Consider the following 19,893-nt stretch of genomic DNA (forward strand, 5'->3'; position numbering starts at 1 on the left):
CTTCTGTCTACCCCATTACTTTCCGCCAAAACTTTAATTGTAAATATTAACAAGCATTACGTATCATTATTATCAAGATTTCCCTGTTGCTATTGGAAAATTTAAATCCTTTCGTTTAGAAACTACAGCTGCTTCACTATATGTCGGAAAAACCGCTAACGACTTTTCAACAAATAGCAATATTCGCCCCTGCGCGTAAACTCACTTGGATATTGCGACCTGGGATCTTGAACAGTTTGTACAGAGTATACAAAGAAAGTAAGTGCGATTTATGAGGCAGCTGTGTCAGAGGTCCACACGTGAGCACAGTAAGCGAGAAGCGTCAAAACTCGAGTGAAATGAGTTTCCGAAACGGCAACAATACGGACGTAACAGCTGTTGGTGCCAAAGTTCATGCCTGTCTCGCGTGTGGAGCGCTTCAGTCATCGAGTTTATACAGAGAAATTTTAGGGTGTGTTGCGAGCAGATTGTGAGTCAGTTGGGGATGGATAGGAGAGTCAAGTGAAAGGAAGGGCAACCGACACGGTGGAAATCACCGCGTCCTGCTGCGGGCGGTATGGGCCGTTCTGAGAAAGGCGACGTGAAGGAGAACCGACGGTTCACACTGGCAAGTCCAGCTACTGCATCAAGTTGCCGCACATTGCTAACTGTCGTAGACGGAGAGCCTGCTGTTCCTAGAAGCGACAGGTCGAGACCACGCAAAGCAGAGATCGGCGAGTTGTGACATGGTACTGAGAGGACTTGGTGAATCTCACCGCCGCTGGCGGGAGGTACGAGTGTCGTGTGACAGTCCAAACTAGACAGATCACAGAATCGGAGGCACACGTCTGCACACCGTGAGGCTAAAGCCAGACAGCTTTTGGTCTCTGTAAAGCAGCTGTGCCAAGTACGAGGTGCGTTCAATAAGTAATGCAACACAGTTTTTTTCTCGATCAATGCGGAATTTGTTGTGGGACATCGTGGAATATCCCCGCTTCAGCCTCTACAGTTTCACGAAGTTCGGATAGGTGGCGGAGCTAAACGAAGCCTTCAAAATGGTGTCTGTAGCGGAGGCGCGTTCCAAGCAAAGAGTTTCCTCTGGCGGAAAACGAGAGCATCGCAGAAATTGATAGGCGCTTGCAGAATGTCTACGGAGACCTGATAGTGAACAAGGTAGTGGCAACAAGGTCGAGCAAACCAGTCCGACTCCCCGCGGGTCGGCCAGCCGCACACAGCCGCGATTCCTGCAACGTTGGAACGCGCGGACACACTCATTCCAGGTGATCGACTGTTCACAGTTCAACACTCTGCTGCTTACCTGGACAAAGCAAGGCCTCACACAAGTCTGCTCACAACACTTCATTGGACTGTTCTTCCTCATCCACTCCACAGCCAGGATCATGAGCCTTCCGACATCCATCAGTCTGAGCCACCGACGGTTACTCTTCACGGGAAGCAGTGCGTGGGTGATGGGGAGGTTACTGACGCAGCACGGCGACGTCGACCAGTGGAGTGGCACCACGCGGGCATACGGGCGCTCCCAGTAACGTGGAGCAACGCCCTAGCACTGAACGAAGGTTATGTTCAAAAATAGGGTTTTCTACGCGAAAGACTCGGCAATAATAAGGTGCACGGCAATACTGAATAAAACAAATGTGCTTTCAGAAAAAAAATGCGATGCATTACTTATTGAAAGCGCCTCGTATATTAAACGCGCCTCCCATATTACTGGTTAACTTACGGAGCGTGTTTGACCTTACTAACAACAAACGAGTTGTAGTGGTGTTGTCGTTCACAATGACGGTCGCAATCAAGCGACTAAAGCGCAGTGACTCATTACTGACATTCGCTGGAACACATTTCCTCAGCTCCCTACAGTACAAGAAGCTCAGCACTCAAGTTAGTTTTCAGAAACATTGTCTACGCTTGTACCACAGCTCGCTCAAATTTCTTGTTCCATTACAATACGTGTCCTTTACATTCAGAAATGTAACTTTCTTTCCTGATATCCCCTATAAAATATGAGTAGTGTACTCCTTATGCCAAAGGCTTTGCCTTAGTGGTAACACCGGTTCCCGTCAGATCACCGAAGTTAAGCGCTGTCGGGCTGGGCTAGTACTTGGATGAATGGCGATCCGGACTGCCGAGCGCTGTTGGCAAGCGGTGTGCACTCAGCCCTTGTGAAGCAAACTGAGCTACTTGACCGAGAAGTAGCGGCTCCGTTCTCATAAACTGACATACTGCAGGGAGAGCGATGTGCTGACCACATGCCCCTCCATATCCGCATCCAGTGGCGCCTGCGGGCTGACGATGACACGGCGGCCGGTCGGTACCGTCGGGCCTTCCAAGGCCTGTTTGGTAGGAGTTTTAGTGCATTCCTTATGAAGAACACAACTGAAAAAGGCAAGCTTCCCAGTTTACAGTGCCACCTCTTACACCGACGTAACCGCAGTGTTACACCACCTCACAGGCACTTTTCTGTCTTTGTCCCTCGGCTTCAAATTTACGAAAATTTCTATTTAAAATTTAGTGTAACTCCATTAGTGCGGATTCAGGTTGTTTCGGAACGAAAGGGACTACGTTAGAAGGTGGTGGTATGGACTGTTTCACAACATACGTTGTACCTTCGACGTTTTCCGCGACACAACTACTGCAATTGAAACACGAAGCGTTTACCTCGTTGGCCATTTGAATGCACACGGTTACACTCACTGCTTGCGCACTGGGACAGCGTGATGAGTATTAGCGTCTGGCTTGCCCGAATTAGAAAGCTTGCAGCCTCTTCCTGGTGTAGTTCGTATTCAACGCCGCGATGCCACGATTTACACACGCAAATTATTCCGACCACGTGGGCCTCTGCAGTCGGTGCAGTGGGAATGCGAAGCCCACTGTGCGAGAATAGCCCACAGAACAGTGCTTCGACACACTTGGTGAATGTTTTTCCCCTACCACTGCCAGCGTCGTACCGAGCACAGGTGGACATTCTTCTCAAACTGAACGTAGCTACCTAAAGCAGAAGTTCCATGGATTCCATATCTGGGGCACGATATCTACATCTACATCCATACTCCGCAAGCCACCTGACGGTGTGTGGCGGAGGGTACCTTGAGTACCTCTATCGGTTCTCCCTTCTATTCCAGTCTCGTATTGTTCGTGGAAAGAAGGATTGTCGGTATGCCTCAGTGTGGGCTCTAATCTCTCTGATTTTATCCTCATGGTCTCTTCGCGAGATATACGTAGGAGGGAGCAATATACTGCTTGACTCTTCGGTGAAGGTATGTTCTCGAAACTTTGACAAAAGCCCGTACCGAGCTACTGAGCGTCTCTCCTGCAGAGTCTTCCACTGGAGTTTATCTATCATCTCCGTAACGCTTTCGCGATTACTAAATGATCCTGTAACGAAGCGCGCTGCTCTCCGTTGGATCTTCTCTATATCTTCTATCAACCCATCTTCTTAGTAAGACGGTATGTCCTCTCTCGGTGAACCACAACGAGTACCAAATTTCTGTCTTGCTTTTTTGTGCTATCTGTTAATTTGTACGTATACCAAAATTTTCACACCCATCCGTACCAAATTTGTCTCGTTCTTTTCTGCTGGCTGTTAATTTCTACCTGTACCAGAATTTCCGTACTCACGAAAGGTTGTATTATACACCAATAAGCCTTGTATCTATATCCCCATCGGCTGTAAAATGTGTGGCATTTACAAAGCTACAGGCAAAATAACTTGTGAGCATCGTTGAAGACTGAACAGTAATAAAATCGTTTTGAAGATAGCACAAAATGTGCTGAAACGTATTTGCATAAATAAGAGCTAAGGAAACGGTGTCTTGCATAAGGCAGAATATATCTACACTTATTACTGTGACAGTAATGTTTAATGCCGTTTCTTAGTTAAATGTGTACACCGGTATCATTAGTAAGCAGTTCAGTGGCCCGGTATTACAGATATCCCGTATAAAGGAGCAAGTTAGCTGCAATTCACGTAGCATTTGTTGTCACATGACTTGGAGAACGTCTGTTTGGCAACAGGAGCTGAGGCGTATTATGATGCTGTAATTTAATTACGATCGCTGATGTATTACTTCCACGCAGCAAGTCCTGCGCAGTGGTCCACTAATGACAGGGCTGCTGCGCGACCTCCAAAGTTATCCGACTTTCTTGCACTACATTTTTATCTGAGGCGCTGGTTGAGTGTTGGTGTCAAAGCGTGAACAATGGAACAAGTGCTGGCTCGTTTTTTTTTCAGAATTATTGTATCCATGTACACCATCCCCTGTATCTAGTGATTAACTTGGCAGTTTCAACTTAGATTCAATTTCTCTATCGAAACCATACATATGTGCCTAGTTTTTTTATGAAGTCACATTGCAGAGAGAGCGCGGAATTAAAGACGCAGCGTAGACGTAAATAACATGTTTACGTATGTCAAAAGCAAACTGTCACCACTAGAAGATCGTGCAAGTGGAAGAACACAAATCTGTGCACAACTAAAAACCAGCAATTATGATGTAGCACGAGGAATGAAATCGAATGGTAGAGCTAGGTATTATGGTCCGAGACGTGTCATGGAATTGTAAAATAAAAGTTACTTGCTATACATATTTGTGTACTTGAACTGACGTGGGATTCATTTACTTCGATATTTTCCCGTCATTAGCGATAAACTATTGGTAATGTTGTGAACTCAGCGGTATGTTTTTAAATTACCATACAGTAGTCAGCCATTGGAGTTTCTTCCTGAAACGGGAATGTATCAGCTCCTGCAAGACTTGTTAATATGCATAGGTGCAGGGTACCACACGAAATTAACTCGGACACTCCGTCAAATGTAGCGCGCACGGTTCTTTGCGGGATCCGTTCGACGGGAACGCGGTCAGCTGTTTCAGACAACGGGCGCCAACGTTCCCACATGTCAGCCTTTGTAGTACTCTTGGCAGAAATCTGAGTCGTACGTGTCTGAAAACGTCCAACGCAAAGTGAACCTTCGTGTTACGTACTTCACAATATCTACAACAAATGTCGATAATGGGTGACATACGCATAGGAAGATATTTATTGAGGAAAGATGTTCGGAAATCTTGTGCTAAAGGAAGGTATCAGATGTTTATATGTAATGATTTTTATATACCTTGTTCCGTCGAAACAATATATACCAGTACAACTAAATAAATTAAAAATCGATTGTCTAGCATTTGACAAAATCTTTCCATTTTTTTTATAATTCCAATGCAACAATGAATCAGCTTTGTCGTTGGTTTCTGGCGAGGTTTCGTGAAGAAGTGTTTATTTTTCTATTCCTTTTTTTCCAGCGAAGTTTCAGTTAGAGGAATAATCTACACTAGTTCTGCTGTACTGGGAACTGTGACAGACGGAAACGATTTGGCGAATTTCTCCGAAGTCATATTTCCTGCGACTCATCTAAATGATTCGAACCATCGTATACCTCCCAACTGCCATATATTATCCTGTTTCAAAGTTTGAGGTATATCACAAGTCATCAAAACGACCGTAGGTCAATATTGGTACTGCAATTTTCGCGAAATTTCTGACTTATCGATTAGTTTCACGAAGTCGCTGCACTGGCTGCTCTGCACGACTCGAAGAGGCCTGAAAAGAGCAACAGAGAGCCTCGGGCCTGGGTTCTCACCTCTTTCGCAGTTTGAGGCGCCTCTTGGCGGAAGCCAGAGGGTCCTCGAAGTCTCCCTGCACGAAGCAGAGCATGGCTACCGGTGGCATGAGACGCCGCCCCTGCGACGCTCCACTGTCGGCGCTAATGTCTGCAGCTGTGAGGGACGGGACGGGACACGCACTTGCACCGACGCGCAGGCGCCGTCGCGACTGGCAACTACATGGCAACACTCGCTGTTGCTACCGAACCGCGCGACGCGTCGACAGCGACTGACACCGCGCTGCGAACGTGGCGCGCGCCGCGTGCGTGCGGCGACCGCGGCGCCCCTGGCGGCCGCGCGTCGTCTGTCAGCGAACAGAACACTGCTGCACCGGCGCGGCGCGGCGCGGCGCGGCGCGGCGACACCGAACTTCCCTCGCGGCCGTAACACAGCGTCGAAAGCGTTAGGTAACCTCTCTAAGGCGTAAATTAAATGCAATCCTTCCAGAACTTCTCGTTCCCAGACCTTGTGTTTGTGTAACAAAATTACTACTCCAGACGCCAGAGAGGAAAAAGCGAAGCGTGTACAGTGCTCCACTACATACGAGGAAACTTGTAGAAAAAATCGAAAGTTCGTGTTGCTTTATTTGTTCAAAGTGAGGCGAGTGAAATAATTAATCAGAATGAAATGAAAGTGCTGCGGAGACAGAAACCATTACGTACAGTATGAAACCAAATCTGTGATTGTATTGAGGATTTTTTTGAAAGGGAGCACGCAAAAGAAGTACAAGTAAGTAACTTCGGGCGTACCAAACGGAAGCGTGATGAGACTTTCACTATCCGTGTTGTTCATTAATAACCTGGCGGACTACATCAATTGTAACTTCAGCCTCCTTTCACATGATCTAAGTATTTATACTGAAAAAAAAGCTACACAAAAATTTAATCAGATCTTGATAACATTTCGAGTGACCTAAGGATTGGCCACTACATTTAAATGTACAGAAATATAAAATTGTGTCCTTCACAAAACTCACGAATGTAACATCAACGAGTCACTTGGTTTGAGGATTAAAGGGACCAAACTGCAGAGGTCATCGGTCCAACGAGTCACTACTGGAATCAATCATCTCATACAAATGCCTAGATGTGACAGACAATGTGTGGGGATATGAACTCTAACGATCACGAAGTCTCTTTCGTAGGTAAACCAGATGGACGACTTCGGTTTTTCGGCAGGATACAGCAAAAATGCAGTCTGTCTACAGAGGAGACAGCTTACAAATCACCTGTGCGTCCCATCTTAAAATGCAAAGAAGAACTGCACGAATGACCACAGGTACACTATCTTTGGCTCACGTGAAGGCGTCACGGCAGTGCTGAAAAACCTGAACCTGGAGACACGGGAAGATAGACGTCCTCTTGGACGCGAAAGACCTGCTCGCTAAAAATCAGTCTTAAGTGCAGAACCTAGAGATTATCCTTGAGCCGTAAAGTTAGACACATAACAGACAGGCGTTTAGGCAGTCATTCTTCCAGCGCTCCATACGGGGTTGGAACGGGTACATGCCACTGTGTGCGCTACCCTGCTACCTACTCTGCCACGCAATGCGCAGTGTTTCACAGAGTATACACTATGTGATCAAAAGTATCCTGACACGTGGCTGAAAATGCCTAACAAGTTCGTGGCGTCTTCCATCGGTAATGATGGAACTCAGTGTGGTGTTGGACTACCGTTAGCCTTGATGACAGCTTCCACTCTCGCAGGCATACGTTGAATCACGTGATGGAAGGTTTCTTGGGGAATGGCAGCCCTTTCTTCACGGAGAGATGGACTGAGGAGAAGTATCGATGTTGGTCGGTGAGGCTTGGCACGGAGACGGCGTTCCAAAACATCCTAAAGGTGGTCTGTAGGATTCAGGCCACGACTCAGTGCAGACCAGTCCATTACAGGGATGTTATTGTCGGGTAACCACTCCGCCACAGGCCGTGCATTACGAACAGGTGCTCGATCTTGTTGAAAGATGCAGTCGCCATCCCCGAATTGCTCTTCAGCAGTGGAAAGCAAGAAGGTGCTTAAAACATCAATGTAGGCCTGTGCTGTGATAGTGTCACACGACCACACCATAACACCACCGCCTCCAAATTTTACTGTTGGCGCTACACGCTGGCAGATGACGTTAAACGGGCTTTCGTGATACCCACACCCTGTCATCGGATCGCCACATTGTGTACCGTGATTCGTCACTCCACACAACGTTTATCCACTGTTCTATCGTCCAATGTATACGCTCCATACACCAAGCGAGGCGTCGTTTGGCTTTACCGGCGTGTTGTGTGGCTTATGAGCAGCCGCTCGACCATGAAATCCAAGTTTTCTCACCGCTCGCCTAACTGTCATAGTACTTGCAGTGGATCCTGATGCAGTTTGGAATTCCTGTGTGATAGTCTGGATACATGTCTGCCTATTACACATTGCGACTCTCTTCTACAGTGGACGGTCTCTGTCAGACGAGGTCAGCCTGTACGCTTTTGTGCTGTATGTGCCCCTTGACGTTTCCACTTCACTATCACATCGGAAACAGTGGACCTATGTATATTCAGAAGTGTGGAAATCTCGCGTGCAGACGTATGACACAAGTGATAACTAATCACCTGACCACGTTCGAAGTCCGTGACTTCCACGGAGCTCCCCATTCTGCTCTCTGACGATGTTGAATGACTACTGAGGTCGCTGATACGGAGTATCTGGCAGTAGGTGGGAATAAAATGCAACTACTATTAAAAACGTATGTTCTTTTTTTTGGGGGGGGGGGGGGTCCGGATACTTTTGATCACATAGTATAAGTATATGTAAAAATCACAGACGTCTTAGTCCTCAAAGCCGCAAACATCTGTTGAGTAGAATTTAGAGCATATATTAAGGATTAAAAAAAAACGGAAGATGGAAGTGTGAAGAGAAATAGAACTGAGAACAGTGACCTAATGAACATCAGAACTGGGGGAGAGGGGGACTCAGAAAAAAAAATACCAACGAATTTTGTCTGTATAATGAAGGTCGGGACGTGTGAGAGGGCAACCGTTCGTGGCGGCGTCTAAAAGAATGTCATCGCAAGAAAGGCTGAACATCCAGTTTACTTTGACGTCGTCATAATCGGGGCATATGTTGACGGTGGTCAAGGAAACCATGAGTGTGTAGTGATATATTAGTTTCTTCTGTAAGTTTTTGCAGGCACTTAACTGTAATAGCAGGCGAGCAAAAAGGACTTCCAAAAATGTTGGCGTCTCAAACAGCCGAGGGACTGAGCGAAACCAGGAGTTTGTCAAAACTTTCAGCTAAAGCACATACGTGAATGTCTACCTTGTAGTCTTCTGCGGTGAACAACACCTGTGCATGACCGATATATATATAAATTATGGCAAGCAGGTACCCCGAAGACACTGCCACACAACTAATAAGGGCTGCCTTTTCGGAGGCAACGGGGAGTCATGTGTAGTACGCAACAGTCTCCAGTTGATCACTGTGGCGTCCTTACAGTATATTAGTACTGCCATGTCCTCCACGAGACACTGGTTACGGCCTAAACAGAAGAGCGATGAGCTGCCTACAACTCAGGCGAAACTTAAAACGGTCCGACTCCCAGAGAGGGCGCACTCGACGAAGATTGCGTTACACTTCCGCCTTACATCGCACAAACAGTTCCTAAGTGGAGATCCATCCGGCAAACGTGAATATAAGCAGGCATACTGCTCCATTCAGCAGGCAGTGCCTCACGGAATCGCCAGACAATCGTGAGGTAACACCAGGACATTGTCTCAGGACTTATCTACAATCACCGCTAATAAGAGATAAAGTCAATGATATACAGGTGATGTTGTGGTGGTGGTGGTGGTGGTGGTGGTGGTAGTGGTTGAAAGTTCCTATGGAACCAGACTGCTGAGGTCATCCGTCCCTAGACTTAAACGCTACTTAAAGTAACTTACGGTAAGGACAACTCACACACCCATGCCCGAGTTGAGGACTCGAACCCACGGCGCGGGGAGCCGCGCGAACCGTGGCGAGGCCCCCTTAGACCGCGCGGCTACACAACGCGGCACAAATGATGTTGATCATCGTTAACTGGTTTCGGACCATACCAGTGTTTAAGGACAGAACAGTGCAGGGAACACAAAACTGTATTGCACCGACAGTCTTCACACTCCAGCTGACAGTTATAAAGCCTGTATTTATAAATCATTGCCAACTGTTGCTAATCTATGTTGTTATCTTTTTTTTTGCCATAGCTGGTGCCTAACCCTATTTGGCCCGGTGATTGATCTCTATAGTTTCTGCGTGCAAACAAGCCCACTCGTAATAGCAACTTCTTCCATAGAAAAGATTTCTCTTCCTGCCACATTTATATGTTTGACGCCAAGTGCATTTTGTGAATACAACAATTACGAAACCTCAAGCAGTCGAAGGAACTGGGTAGACATCCTTCTAGATTGGAATCTGGATCGAAGGCGTCGGGTTGTCTTCAGCGACGCGTGCACGGTTCGCGCGGAGCCTAATGGTCAACGTGGAAGTATGTTGTGGCGGCCAGGTAATGCACGTCTAGGGTAAGCAGTCCGACTGGTGAAGCAGGGAGGTGCGCCAGTGTCGTGTTCGGATGTTGGACGCCTCTCGTCATTGCAGAGGGCAGTTTGAGGGCTTTGCTGTACTGGGACAGGGCACCACAGCCTACTGTCCAGTCCTACAGTCCACATTTCACCGATGGGTTCGTGTGTCATGACAACGCATGAGTACACTACAATCAGGTCAAGAACACGTTCTTCCAGTAGGCCGAAATCAATGGCTTCCTGTATCTGCCGACGTGGACTCCTTGCAATATATTAGGAAGGGTTGAAACTCACAGGGCGTCGACGCGGGAATTCTCCTCGTACACCGCCGTCGAAGAGTGGGACAAGATTGAGGAATGCCGACTCGAGCAGCTTTTGGACAGCATGCAGGGAGTATCGAAACCAGTTAGAGTGCACAGCGGTGCAGCGGAGCTGTATCGCATGCTTCAAAGCAGCTGATTCTGATTTCTCTAATATGGGACGATGTGTACTTTCGAACAGCTACCATCATCTTGTAATTATTCTGAGTTTAATTCACAGTAAAATTGTTATTTTAGTTACATAAGGCTTAATTTTTTATTCTTTGCTCCCCTGGGATCTAAGCCCTAGCTGGTTTGCTTATATGGAAGAGGAGCAATATTTTTTCAGCGAATATTAGATCCAAAATAAGGCGGATGGGGGCATCCGATTGGGTGGTGGTAGTTGGGGGAACGAGAGGACTGTCTTTTGGGGAGATGTTGCCATGAATGCGAAATTAATTGACAGACAATGAGTTTTGCATCGCCTCGGTTCCGAGAGTTCCGGAACCTGTACAGAAAACTGGAATTGGGATCAACTTACACATCATTTCCGCCCTTTTTATTGCTCATGAAAACCACATATTGCATGTTGTACCACCATACAGCGAGACCCTCAGAGGTGGTGGTCCATATCGCTGTACACACCGGTACCTCTAATACCCAGTAGCACGTCCTCTTGTATTCATTCATGTCTGTATTCGTCATGGCATACTATCCCCAAGTTCATCAAGGCACTGTTGGTCCAGATTCTCCCACTCCTCAACGGCGATTCGGCGTAGATCTCTCAGAGTGGATGTAGGGCCATGTCGTCCATAAACAGCCCTTTTCAATCTATCCCAGGCATGTTCGATACGGTTCATGTCGGGAGAACATGCTGGCCACTCTAGTCGACCGATGTCGTTACACTGAAGGAAGTCATTCACAAGATGTGCAAGATGGGGGCGGGAATTGTCGTCCATGAAGACGAATGCCTCGCCAATATGCTGCCGATATGGTTGCACTATCGGTCGGAGGATGGCATTCACGTATCGTACAGCCGTTACGGCGCCTTCCACGACCACCATCGGCGTACGTCGGACCCACATAATGCCACCCTAAAACATGAGGGATCCTCCACTTTTGTGCACTCGCTGGACGGTGTGTCTAAGGCGTTCAGCCTAACCGGGTTGCCTCCAAACACGTCTCCGACGTTTGTCTGGTTGAAGGCATATGCGACACTCATTGAAGAAGAGAACGCGATGCCAATCCTGAGCGGTCTATTCGGCGTGTTGCTGGGTTCATCTGTACCGCGCTGCATCATACCTTGGTTCCAAAGATGGACCTCGCCATGGAAGTCGGGAGTGAAGTTGCGCATCATGCAGTTAATGCGCACAGTTTGAGTCTTAACACGACGTCCTGTGGCTGCACGGAAAGCATTATTCAACATGTTGGCGTTGCTGGCAGGTTTCATCTGAGCCACAATTCGTAGGTAGCGGTCATCTCTGCCGTAGTAGCCTTTGGACAGCCTGAGCGAGGCATGCCATCGACAGTTCCTGTCTCTGTGTGTCTCCTCCGTGTCCGAACAACATCGCTTTGGTCCACTCATAGATGCCTGGACACTTCCCTTGTTGAGAGCCCGAGAGCCCTTCCTGGCACAAAGTAACAACGCGGACGCGATCGAACCACGATATTGGACTGTCTAAGCCACACGAGCAGTGTACCTCCTTCCTGGTGGAATGACTGGAATTGATCGGCTGTCTAACCCCCTCCGTCCAATAGGCGTCGCTCATGCATGGTTGTTTACATGTTTGGGCGGGTTTGGTGACATCTCTGAACAGTCAAAGGGACTGTGTCTGTGATACAATATCAACAGTCATAGTCTATCTTCAGTTCTGGGAACCGGGATGATCCAAAACTTTTTTTTTATGTGTGTATAATTTCCATAAGCAATTCGGCCTTCTTCGGTTACTTGCAGCAGAGGTTCGCATCCCGTAATTCTGCTGATTGTGGAATTCCTATTTACTGTGTTTTGCAACGGATGAGGTACATAGGTTGGACAAAGTATGGAAACAGCAGCCGGCCACGGTGGCCGTGCGGTTCTAGGCGCCATAGTGCTCAGAGCCATTTGAACCATTTTTTCTTTTTTTTTGGAAACAGCAGGAGCACAACACCTTACCCCTAAAATGGTGTAGCAAAACCAGTGACGCTCAGATTCCACTCGTCTCGGAATGGATAAACACAGGTTCTGCATGGTTTTTAATGGAATCTTATACTATTATTTCTGCAAAACAGTGGCAAGTTTAGGTATCGATGATGGAGGCCGATAGCGATCATACACCCTTCTCTCCAAAGCAGACCTCAGAGGCTCAGCCGGCCGGGGTGCCCGTGTGGTTCTAGGCGCTACAGTCTGGAACCGAGCGACCGCTACGGTCGCAGGTTCGAATCCTGCCTCGGTCATGGATGTATGTGATGTCCTTAGGTTAGTTAGATTTAATTAGTTTTAAGTTCTAGGCGACTGATGACCTCAGAAGTTAAGTCGCATAGTGCTCAGAGCCATTTGAACCATCAGAGGCTCAGCAATATTCATATCTGTTGATGAGTTGTTTTGGAATTCGAGCTGGCCTAGTAATGCCCTGCTGATGGAGCTCACTTCGTGTTCCTTCCTTCGGTTCGCGAATGTAACATTCAGCTCTGCAGTGACTTTTACAGCCCTCCAATTTTTCGTCAGAATCCTCTTCAATGACCGCCGTCTGATCGCTCTACACACACTGCGTTGCGACTTAGCGGATGATGTTTTTCCGCTCTCCGCGTATGCAGTACAGGAGTTCGATACGGTGCCTCTAGAAACACCAAACTCTTCGGCTACTTTGGTTACAGAAGCACCCACAGTACGATCGCCAAGACTTTGGCCACGTCGGAATTCAGTTACCTCCAGCATAATACAGTCACGACTATACAGAACTCTGCTCCGACTACGATTGACACGTGCACCGTATTGAGGACACTGCGCAGGTACCGTTCGCGATAAAATACAACAACGCCATGTGCAAACTATGCTAGCATCTGCATTTATTCCCAAGGATGTGTTTGTCGCACAAAACGGCTGTATTGTAATTGTGCTTTAGTAGTCTCTTGCTACGGTTTGCTACTCGTGGCCGAGGCGCCACATCTCTCGAAGGAGAGCAGACGCAAACTACAGTTTCAGCTGCGTTAAACGTGCCGTATAGTGTCAATTCAATTCAAGGCTTCGGTAACGGTTATGAGTTACGGGAAACGTTCGTCCAGGGCAGTACGAAATAAAGCCACAGCCCCTCACCCGCATCTATGTCTGGTCTAAATTACACGATGAAATCGAACGGTGTCTGCAGACCGTACGGTTGCAAGATGCCAAATTTCTGGACACGCTATGGATAGGAGGCTCAGAGAGGCAGGTACCTCTGGCAGACGTCCAAGCAGCGCAGATCCAACACGTCTATTGTGTAGCCTGCAAAATCGAAAGTGGACCGTGCAGTGTGCTCCTCACGAGTGATTCCGGTTTCACACATCGTGGAAAAAAAACCACTTTGAACTTGATAGAGTCATTGTGTGAGGTGACACGATATTAGACGGAGGCATGGAATTTCACATCTTCGTTTGTGATTGCAGCAATGTTGACTATCACGTAGTAGGAGCTATTGCAACCACTACCGCAGTTTCTTCAGAGGCGCAGTCACTTGAGATTCCTGTCTCACGATCGAGTAAGTCTGTCCGCATCAGACTGGTCCGGTGAAATAATTTCTCACAACTGCGTTTAACTTTGCCACACTGGCACGCACACATGTATCCGTTTTACTTCTACCCTTTTGCAGTAAATTTCTCTGGAATACGGTCTCGAGTCCCTCGTCACTGCACGGCTGAACGCAAAGCGTCGTCAAGGACGTCGGGGGCAGTGCGACCTCCTTGTAGGACGGAGGCGAGATTCCGTATCGTCTTCCCGGCGGTGACCCGCGGCCTGCTAGCTCAGCAACTTGCTCTGCTGTCAGTAACGGCGCACTGCACGCCATTCCCGCCGTCTCCGGGTTTGCCGGTTCTCTGCTAGACAAAGCACGTCAAGCTGCGACGCGCTGGTTGGTGAGTCCCGGAAAATGTGCGTCAGGTTGTAGTTTCGCCACAGCTTATGCCACTGTGGTGACTAAAAGGAAGGTCGGTTACCGCGAGACAGTACTTGTGCAACCACAACTCTTAATTGAGTATCCGAAAGTTGATACGCTACAAAACAGAGCTTCATCACTGATACAGTGCGGCACCATAATGTCACAATGCAGGCTTGCAGTATCAGGCGTCCCCCAAGTTTCGGCATTAGGTCCTATACTCTTTTCATTGTACGTGTATCATACGTCATCAGTTTTGTCCTACTGCAAATACCACATGCACGATGACGACCTCCAGTTGTATCTAAGTCCAAAACCAATAAACCTGAAGGCAGCCGCCGAGAATGTCAATACAGACCTGTGTGCACTATCATAATGGGCGCAGGATACAGGGCTACCGCTGATCCCGTTTAACACCCAAGCGGTACTGGTTGGTCAGTGGAGGCTCATTAGCCTGCTGTCTTTAATCCTACATACGGCAAATATCACCTTCTCTCCTTCAGCGAGGAGCCTAGGAGTAACATCAGATTAAAATCTAAATTGGACTGAGCACGTAACTGCTATGTGCAAGAAGGCACAAGCATCTTTCCATGCCTTACAAAAATATAGAAAACTCTTTCCTCTTGGCCTGATAAAGAAACTTGTACAAACATTTATACTTCCAATATTAATCACAGCGATGTTACCCCGCAAGATCTTTCTCAGGGATGTTCACGGCGCCTGGAACTGGTTACGGACGCCTGTGCGCCTGTGTTCGTAGTATCTGTGATGTTCAACTCTTTGGTCACATCGCTATCCTGTCTGCGTGCAAAGTAACGCAGAGACTTCTATACGTACACTGTCCATCTCTCCCCTCGACTTAAACGCTCTTCTCTGAAAAACACGGCAGAAACACCCGCTCCCATCAGAGCAAAAGTCTCTCTGCCCCACTCCATTGTTCAGCCACTCCATTTAGTGGGAATTCGACTCTGGAATAGCCTCCCGCATTATATCAAAGAACTAAATAACATCTCCAGCTTCAGAAGGCAGTTAATCATATATCTACTAAAGAAACAATAAGGATTACCACTGTCCCTGTGATGCAGTAGTTACTCTTGTACGAACTTTTTTCAACCAGATCTCATTTCCCACTATTCCTAGCTAGTGCAGTCTCCTTAAATTTCCTTACCCCAGAACTCGCTATATCATCTGCTGGAACACCTACATATTCTTTTATATCTATTATTATTATTATTATTATTATTATTATTATTGTCTTTACTACTACTACTACTGCTACTACTACTACTATTATTATTATTTCTTTCCTTTCTCAGACGTTATGTCTGGTCAAAAATGGAAAGTGACGCGGACCTTGATCAAGCGCGACTTCCTTTTAACTGTACGGTATATGTTACATTGCATTTACGAACTTTCGGGTAATTGAACATGTATCAATAATTACAGATTTCTGTAGTTGTATATATACGTTTGGATGTAGCTGTATTGCGTTGATGTACTGGTGGATATTGTGTGGTACGACTCCTGTAGTTGATAGTATAATTGGTATAATGTCAACTTTATCCTGATGCCACATGTCCTTGACTTCCTCAGCCAGTTGGATGTATTTTTCAATTTCTTCTCCTGTTTTCTTCTGTATATTTGTTGTATTGGGTATGGATATTTCGATTATTATTATTATTATTACTACTAGTGGAAACTGCTGCACTACTATAAGTGCTGCCAGCGTTAATTAACTAGTTCACAGTCAGTAATATTTACTTGCATTGCCACTTCAGACACCCAAAACGTATAATACTATTTGACATAACAAAATCTTTATTTCTTATGAAACTATTATGTATATGATGTAAAAAAGGTACCCTATGTGAGAAACTCTGGCCCGATGTAAGAGGGGGCGTCATGGCCCTAATCAGATCAGATTAAATGAATTAATAAAACAAATAAATAAATAAATAAACCAAGTCCAAGTCTTATTAACACACAAAAGATGAACTAACCAAAAATAAGCATTAGCCGATCCATGTATGAAACCTCAATGGATTTCGACAGACAAGTTTTGTTTACCAATCAGATGGAGAATCTATAAATTATTATTTTTGTTACACTGGAATATTAAGGTCTTCAAGTCTCAACTTGATCTATGAAAACAATGTTTTTACCCAGCCTTTTGAAGTATCACACCTGTCTGTGTTTTCTTTCACGGGAAGACGGCGATAAGAGAGTCGGCGAAAGAAGGTCCTTGACAGTTACAGTCGGCATGGTACGGCTACTTCAAGTACCTGTCTCGACCAAACATACACCGTGATAGCGTATACGTATCTATGGCATTGTCCCTGTGTCGTCGCAGCTCTATAGAAGACTGTTTTTCCGCATGCAGCTATTTGCACTCCACAGTTAAAATTTAGTAACAGTGCTGCCAGCTGCTATGGATCTTATTTGGCTGACTCTGTTATAAACATTTTATTTTGGGTGGGAACTCCTCTAAACAAAAGAAAAAGGTTGTATGGCAGCGTTGGTCGGGATAGCCAGAGCAGTCAGTTGATTTGTCTAGCAGAAAATGTTTTCTCCTTCATGTGGACATAATGGCCCCTTCCATCGTGATGCGGGAGTGTCGTGTCATAGTGTATTTGTTGAGTATTACAGATTGCAAAAGGAGTGTTTATAGTGTTGTGTCATATCTGTGTTGTATAACGATGAGGGGAGGAATGAATCACCATCGACAGTATCACGTAACCTCGCTCCTTGAGACACTGCAGAGTGGTTTGGAATTTAATCCAGGGCTTTGGAGCAAAATATTGTGATCGTGAATCTTTATTCCAAGTACGGATGGTGAAAATTTCTTACACCACCAGGATTCTAACCAGATATCTCCGAGCACGAGGTAGATCATCCTAAGCATACACCAGGGTCCAAGCTGCTAACTTCTGAAAATCTCTGGTGACCGCGTCTATTATCATGATGAACAGCAGGGGAGAAAGAGCAGACCCCTGACGGACACCCACAGAAACAGTGCAAACCATCTGAACCCCGGCAGCAGAATGTACTCGACTTTTAGGATTTTTGTAGAGCAGCTGGATCTATTCAACTGTTTCTTCAGGTGCTTCATGCTCTCAGAGGGAAAATCATATGAGATCCCGTTGTACTCGGTCGAAAGTCTTATCCGGGTCCAGGAAAGCGAAAATGTTCAGGCTTCTACAGTGTCGCTCAATAAGCAAGCGAGTTTCATGGATAGAATCTGTTCTCCGACAGCCTTACACAAAGCCACACTGATTAGTGATAATATTGCCGACCTTGAGTATTCAGCTGTCTGTTACGCTCTTTAAGATAATTTTGTGTGATAGGAGCAACATTCAGACAGACTGCTCATCTGTTTCCAAATTGGGACTCTACTGCTCAATGTCCATTCTGATGTTATGTTCTTGTTCTGTTCAAGGATCGTATTGAGGTAACCTTTTAGCCATTCAGATGCCTCCAAGTGCCTTTCTCCATAGATCTCCTGCCCAGTCCCCTTCCCAAGTTTCATCTTTCCTGTAGCTTTTAGAACTTCAAGGGTGATGATCGACACGATGGTTCCCAAAATAGGTGTCAACTGTTGGACTGGGCAGTATGGCAACTCTTCTTTGGAGACTGCCACACAGTAATTGGTATAAGGCTCATCAGCTGGTCTTTCAAGCCTTTCATGTAAGTTGCTTAAGCTGGGATGACTTGACTCCTACAATGGTCTTCTTGGTATCACGTCTAGCATCAGAGTAGACGTACTAGTTTTCAGATGTTTTCGGGCCAAGGAACTTGTGATTCATTGCAGTAATACATTAACTGATCAAAAGTATCCGGACATCTAGTAGTAAACATTGAAATGAGGTGTGTCCACCTTTCGCATTTATGAAAGCTGTTTGGGGACGCTTTCAGTGACATGTCTGAATGTCTTTGGTGGAATGGTAGCCCATTCCTCCTCAAGAGACGGAGCCAGAGAACGTAGTGATGATGGACGCTGGGACCTGGAGCGAATAAGTTCTAACTCACCGCAAAGGTGCTCCATTGGCTTCACGACGGGAATCCTGACACGCTAGTCCGTTTCAGGTTGTCCACAAGCCATTGCCTCACAGGTACTGCTTTATGGCAGAGTGCATTGTCATTCTGATAAAAACAACCGTAGTCTCCGAACTGTCCCTCTACTGAATGCGATATGCACTGAACAGCCAAAGAAACTGGTACACCTTAGTAATATCGTGTAGGGCCCCCGCGAGAACGCCGAAGAGCCGTAACAAGACGTGGCATTGACTCGACTAATGTCTGAACCAGTGCTGGAGGGAACTGACGCCATGAATCCTGCAGGGATGTCCATAAATCCGCAAGAGTACGAGGTGGTGGAGATCTCTCCGGAACAGTATGTTCGAAGCCATCCCAGATATGCTCAATAATGTTCATGTCTGGGGAGTATGGTGGGCAGCGGAAGTGTTTAAACTCAGAAGAGTGTTCCTGGAGTCACTCTGTAGCAATTCTGCACGTGTGGAGTGTCGCATTGTCCTCCTGGAATTGCCCAAGTCTGTCGGAATGCACAATGGCCACGAATGGATGCAGGTGATCATACAGGATGCTTACGTACGTGTCACCTGTCAGAGTCGTATCTAGACGTATCAGGAACCCCATATCACACCACCATTAGAGGGCCTCCACCGGCTTGAACAGTCCCCTGCTGACATGCAGAGTCCGTGGATTCATGAGGTTATCTCCACACACGTACACGTCCATCAATTCGATACTATTTGAAGCGAGTCTCGTCCGACCAGGTAACATGTCTTCAGTCACCAACAGACCAGTGTCGGTGTAGAAGGGTCCAGGCGAGGCGCAAAGCTTTGTGTCGCGCAGCTGTGAAGAGAACACGAGTGGTCCTTCGGTTCCGAAAGCCCATATCGATGATGTTTCGTTGAATGTCTGGCACTTGTTGATGGTCCAGCATTGAAATCTGCAGCAATTTGCGGAAGGGCTGCACTTGTGTCACGTTGAACGATTCTCTTCAGTCGTCGTTGGTGCCGTTCTTGAAGGATCTTTTTCCGGCCGCAGCGATGTCGGAGAGTTGATGTTTAACCGGATTCCTGATATTCACGGTACACTCGTGAAATATTCGTACGGGAAAATGCCCACATCATGGCTACCTCGGAAATGCTGTCACCCATCGCTCGTGGGCCGACTACGACACCACGTTCAAGCTCACGTAATTCCTTGATAAGCTGCCGTTGTAGCGACAATAAACGATCTAACAACTGCGCCAGACACTTGTTGTCTTATATAG

The 19,893-nt window shown here is 46.7% G+C and overlaps 1 protein-coding gene across 3 annotated transcripts in view; it reads right to left on the reverse strand.

The window, feature by feature from the left end:
• The window catches only part of LOC126412343 (GRAM domain-containing protein 2A-like), a 669,092-nt gene that overhangs the window by 295,919 nt on the left and 353,280 nt on the right, over positions 1-19,893 (reverse strand). For 2 of the 3 annotated variants that reach the window (XM_050081895.1, XM_050081894.1), the window contains exon 1: positions 5,630-5,867. The exons of the other annotated variant lie outside the window; for it this stretch is intronic. In XM_050081895.1, the coding sequence (XP_049937852.1) occupies positions 5,630-5,718 (89 nt within the window). In that variant the 5' untranslated portion in view covers positions 5,719-5,867. Of the gene's footprint in view, positions 1-5,629; positions 5,868-19,893 lie in introns of those variants that run through there. 3 annotated transcript variants of the gene reach the window in all.

This window comes from Schistocerca serialis, chromosome 7 (genome assembly GCF_023864345.2).
Source record: "Schistocerca serialis cubense isolate TAMUIC-IGC-003099 chromosome 7, iqSchSeri2.2, whole genome shotgun sequence".
NCBI classification, from domain to species: domain Eukaryota; kingdom Metazoa; phylum Arthropoda; class Insecta; order Orthoptera; family Acrididae; genus Schistocerca; species Schistocerca serialis.